This window comes from Echinops telfairi, unplaced genomic scaffold, assembly GCF_000313985.2.
Source record: "Echinops telfairi isolate 266 unplaced genomic scaffold, ASM31398v2 ScPeMD7_7441;HRSCAF=8479, whole genome shotgun sequence".
NCBI lineage: Eukaryota > Metazoa > Chordata > Mammalia > Afrosoricida > Tenrecidae > Echinops > Echinops telfairi.
The window spans coordinates 94,895-100,495 of record NW_022111341.1 but is presented as its reverse complement, the minus strand read 5'-3'; the positions used below and the strand labels follow the sequence as shown (position 1 = coordinate 100,495).

Below are 5,601 nucleotides of genomic sequence, written 5' to 3'. Positions count from 1 at the left end.
ACATGTTGGCAGGAGCAAAGATGCCTTCCCCATCCATCTTTTGCTTTTTAGCATCAATTGATGATTCTTACCTGAGTCAGTTCTGTCCTTGGGGTTACTAAATCATGATTTTCATTAGTTTTCACCTGTCATTTTTCAGGGTATAATTTGAAGTTCCTAAAAAGGGGGAAATCGTGCGTTTTCCCTTACTTATTACTTCTCAGAGTAAAGAATTGGTTTAATAGTCACCGTCACCATCAGGCTGGCAAGTGAGCCTCCCTCCCTTGTCTTTGTCTTTTTTCAATCTCACAGACCTGAGGTTTTTATCCATTCGTTGTCTTACAATCAGTTATAGGCATTATGCTTTTTGATGTTCAAATTCCACAATTTGTTAATGGCGGCCCGTGCAAACTGGCTTTTGTGCCCTTTTGACTTGATCCTATTTTTCTTTCCATGTGTCCATTTTGAGTCATAAAGATGTTCCAAATGGAACTTCGCACTTTCTGTGTCCCAGCCCTGGAATCACCTGCTTCTCCAAGGAGGCCTGCTTCTTTTCAGTGGGGACAAGAAGGCCTTGGTACTATTTTTCCGATGAATTTACAACTCTGCTAATTTGTTTATTACCTAGATTTTTGCTTGTTAAACTAGTACATAAAAGAGCAAGAATATACTTTAAGCAAACAACAGGTAGAATATATTCTCAATATGATTTCAAACTTTTAATATGAAAATGTGTAAACAAGAAAATGTCTGGAGCACTTATTTCAAAGGGCTCATTCTGGTGATATCTTTGTGGGGGTTTTAGACATTTTGGTCAATTTACTAGTAATTTTTAAGAGAATATAAACAATAAAGAAAATCAGGGCTGAGTTACTGTTTTCTAAAACTAATCTATAGAGCTGTACATATGAATAACAAGTTAGAATAGAACCACGTAGAGCCACTTGATGAGTATGTGGTGAAGCCAATGGAACCAAGTAAAATTAAAACAAAAATCCATTCTGTGGTTTAGAAAACATCAGTGAAACATGCTTTTTCAGGAGTGTTGAACCTGAATTCTAGGAAAGCTACATAGAATTAAGATACCCTACAAAAAGATGCTGGAAACCTATTGAATACTTTTCTAGTTTGCTTGAATCTTGTATTACCCTTCTGAATCTGGAATTTGTACAAAAATCTGAAAGCTACATAAACAGTAAGCAAATCCCAAATGGGCTTGTTCGTTGTCTAGAAAACCATGGTAGTAAAACAGTCAAGTGAACTAAAACAACTGTATGGAGTGATGGAGAAAACTAAAGTAGATGAAGACAATTAGTAACCTCTTAATCAAGAATTCTTTGAGAATTAAAAAATTTGGAATTTATATTGTATATTACCACATTCCAGATTGAAAATACTCAGTCCTTTATTAGTGGTGGTATAATATTCTGCATGCTTTATTTCTGAAGATTTGGGTTCTAAATCACTTAAGTTGATGTCAACCAGAAAGCAATTTTTAATATCACAATTTGTTGTATATCCTTTATTATTTAGTAAGAATGTTTAGGTAGCTCAATCTATTGTGGACATATTGTGAATTCCAATTGTAAATACCAAACTCAAGTTTGCCATCAAGTTGACTCCAACTCATAGCAAGCCTACAGAACAGGGTAGAACTGTACCCTGTGTGTTTCTGAGACTGTAACTCTTTACCGGAGTAGACAGCCTCATCTGTATCTTGCAGACTGGCTGGTAGTTTTGAACTACTGGGACTCCGGGTGGCAGCCCAATGCATAATCACTATGCCACCAACGCTAGCTTAGTGAAAATTTACAGTAGAGGTTTAAGATCAGTCAGTGCTCAGAATTTTCTTTTTATATATTTAAGGAAAAAGTATTGCTAAGAACTATTTGCTATTTTAACAATTTTTAACAGAAAATTCAGGGCCTTTATCACTTTTAACAGAGACTTAAGACACTTTAATAAGAACCTCTTTTAAGTTAAATGAAATAAGACTAAAACGAAACTACAAACATTCTTCTTTAGAAAAACCGTGATGTGAGCTAATGTGATTGCTAAATACAGTTTTGACTATATTGTTTGCTTTTCAAGGATTTGACTTTAATTTTCCCCCTTCAAAATTGAAATGAGGTTCAGCTCTTTTAATTATTTGGTATTAAGGTAAGGAGTAATTCCAGAATACTATTTTCAGTTTTACTTTCTTAAGCCACCAGTGCATATTTTGAATGTTGAAATGGAAGTTGACGAAACGTGTCAAGGGGTTGTCTTCATCTTCAACATGGACACAGCAGCTTCTGGGTGGCACAGGGGTGTGAGTTGTCAGCAGTTTGATGGCAGTGAGGGGAAAATGTCATGGGATTCTTGCATCTTTTGAGAAATTTTTCCCATTGTCTCCCCCCTCCCCTTGTCTTTTCTGTGAAGGGAATAAGTAGATTTGCAGAAACTCTTAGCACCGTGAAGAAGAACAGTGCTTACGACACAGTTATTGTTGTAATAGCATCCAGTCGATTCTGACCGGTGGTGAGACAGGGCCAGAAAGATGGTGCTTCTCTCACTCCCCACACACCAAGTTCAGATGATTTTGAGGTATCTTCCCAGATCCATACCTATAGGCTCACTTACCTGCACCCAGTTAACATTTAAATTGTGGCGTATTACAGTAAGTGACCACATTTTCCATTTCTTACCACCTGTATCCTATATTTTTCTTCCCGTAAGAATAATGTGTTTTAATTTCACTCCCTGATCTACAGCATTCAGCATTTGGCCAGCTCAGAGTTAACACTAGAGCAGGAATAGACCAGACAGACACCTTTGACTTCAGTTGAACCCAAGAGCAAAGAGCACCTGGGTATGGGGGACTCTAACCCAAGGACAAGTAGTCGCCAGGTGCTTGCACAACATCTCCAAAGAAGTAATGATACTCTACCCACCCAGAAGCCTTTGCAAGAGTCCGAATTTTGAACAGCTGTTGCATGCTCACTGACTTACCAAAGCCCCACCTATGTGAACTCAATTTCTAGAATTCTCCATCCCTTTCGTGAATAAACATAATCCCCTTCTTGAACCTTCCTTTTAAAAATTCCTCCTTTTCCTTTGTTTGGTAAGATGGTGTCTTTCAGTAGATTTAGACCCCTCCATGTCTCCCCTGGCAAGATGCTTCTCTATATAATAAGCTTTTTCACTGCTCCCCTTACAAGGTATTTCTCTCTAATAATAGTTTGCCTTGTGGGGTAAGCATGGGTTTTTGCTTTCTTAATCTCACCTAGCAGGGAAAACCCTGCACTTGAAAGCTTGCTGTGGCAACAATAGCAACGCTACGGGACAGAATTCAAGTACCACATAGGATCATAAAGGTTCTCAACTTTGCAGAAGACAGGTGAGGTAGTCTGCTTTTGAAAGGATTAACGCCTGTAAACCCTATGGAACTGCTGAATTCTGTCCTATAGGTTGCTGTGAGTTGAATTCAACTTAAAGGGTGGCAGTTAATCGGGTCTTTTCTTCCTTAGAGCTGCAGGTGAGTTTGAATCGCCAAACTGTTGGTTAGCAGCCGAGTGCTTAAATATTGTGCCACCAGGGCCCTTTTTTACACACACACCTATGAGTCAATGTTGACTCCTAGTGACGCCATGGGATAGGGTGAGACTGCCACTGCGGGTTTCTGAGACTAACTCTCAGTGGGAGGAGAAAGCCACATCTTTCTCCCTCTGGGTAGCTGATGGTTTGGAACTGCCAACCTTTTGGTTTGCAGCCCAATGTATAACCACTATGTCACCAGGGCTCCTCTTTTAGGGTACAGTTCCTAGTAAGTACCGTAATGTATCAGAAATGAAACAAATCTCACAGCTGGGAACAGTTCTGCAAAATTTGTATTACTTAAATAATACCACTAGGTGGTAGTGCTGTACCATGAAACGAGAGTCTGCCCTTTCTGGACTGACCTCGGTAATAGTCCATAAGTCTTATTAATGAATTATTTGTAATTTTGTCATTTGATTGCGCGATTGGATCCATCAGTGAAAATATACCTAAGTAAAAGACATTTGGTTAAAAATTCTGTAAAATAGTCAACGAGATAACATGTATAAAACTTTAAGCACACTGAAGTTGGCTCCCCTTTCTCCTTTTTTGTGTTGAAAAGCTTCATTTAATTTCTATTTCTGCTGAAATGTTTTGCCATACGTTTACTAATACATTATCACAGAAGGTTAAATGATATCAATCTCTTTTTAGTTGTCAAAAGATTTTAAAAATGGATAGCCTTACGTTTTATTATAACTTTCTTACACACACAGAAAATGTTTGTTTTGTTTTTAGCTTCCATGTTTCTTTTAATATTTCGATTATTAAGCACAGAGCCCTTTATTTAGACATTTGCACACATACAGTGAACCCTCGTTTATCGCGGTTAATCGGTTCTAGACCCTACCGTGATAAATGAAATTCCGCCAAGTAGGATTCCTTATTTGTAAATCAAATATTTTCGTAGTTAGAGCATAGAGGACATGAAAAAACACCCTTTTGTCACCATTACACTCGTATTACCCAATTTATTAAACGAAAAAGGGAAAATACAGTAAAACAGTTTGGACGTTACAATTATCATTTATTATTTATTATATTATTTATGGCATCAAGCGTGTACAGTATGAGCCAATCAGTGGCAGTAATGACAGAGCATGCGCTGTTATGCAAAAACCGCGATAGAGTGAAGCCGTGGAAGTCGAAGCGCGAAGTGGCGAGGGTTCACTGTAACGTGATCTTAATGTATAAATGAAGTCAGTCTATAACGTGTGTAGGTTTCGCCTATGTTGTAAAACCAGGCATTGAACATTTTGTTTTGCAGCTTGGACTTCCTTCGCTTCCCTTTAAAAAAATTGACTTTGAATATTTCAATTCTGTCCCTCAGACTGAAGTGAAATCAGAAGAGAGTCCAGGATGGAACATCCTGCGAGACGATTTCATGCTGGGAGCATCTATGAAAGACTGGGACAAGGAAAGCGAGGGATCGGATGGCAGCTGACCGGCATCTGCACGTGAAACTGGCACGTGGCGTTAGAAAGGCCAGAACACATGGAATTGTTCTCTTTCCTAGAAAAGTGTTTCATGCTCTGCAAGTTGAGAACTTGTAAGAATACCATTTATAAGAAAACCTAGACGTTTTATTAACTTTAGTTATTTCCTGTTTTTACATTAAACTTTGTGTACTAAAATATCAACGATATTTCACCAGTGTCATTACAAGTTTACGTATTGGTAATGGGCATCGGTGTATTGTTTGGATATCACCATTGTTTCTAGAAATGACAATACCAATTCATAATTAAAGTGACGTATTTAAAGTTATTATTTCTGTGCCTTCCATTTTGTAGGTCTGTAGTTTAAAGGATATTTGTGGGTGAGTTGTTTTATTTGAGTGTGTGACTACTAAGAAAACCTAACTAATAACATTTAAAGTTTGAGTGATTAGCAAGTATAATATAAATACTCTGGATGTCTAATTTTCATTTATATATTCTTAAGTGACTTAAGTCATTACGAATAAAATGGGAAAAATATTTTTTTCAATGTTAGCTTATTTTTGCATAAGAAGTTTACTGGACTGAAAACTCTTATATTTAA

At 37.4% G+C, this 5,601-nt stretch overlaps 1 protein-coding gene across 1 annotated transcript in view; it reads left to right on the top strand.

The window, feature by feature from the left end:
* LOC101639295 (RRP15-like protein) overlaps window positions 1-5,325 on the top strand; it is a 55,338-nt gene extending 50,013 nt beyond the window's left edge. Inside the window, exon 5 of the mRNA XM_045298696.1 lies at window positions 4,889-5,325. Coding sequence (XP_045154631.1) covers window positions 4,889-5,002 — 114 coding nt within the window. The 3' untranslated portion in view covers window positions 5,003-5,325. The remainder of the gene's footprint in view (window positions 1-4,888) is intronic.
* The last annotated feature ends 276 nt before the right edge of the window (window positions 5,326-5,601 follow it).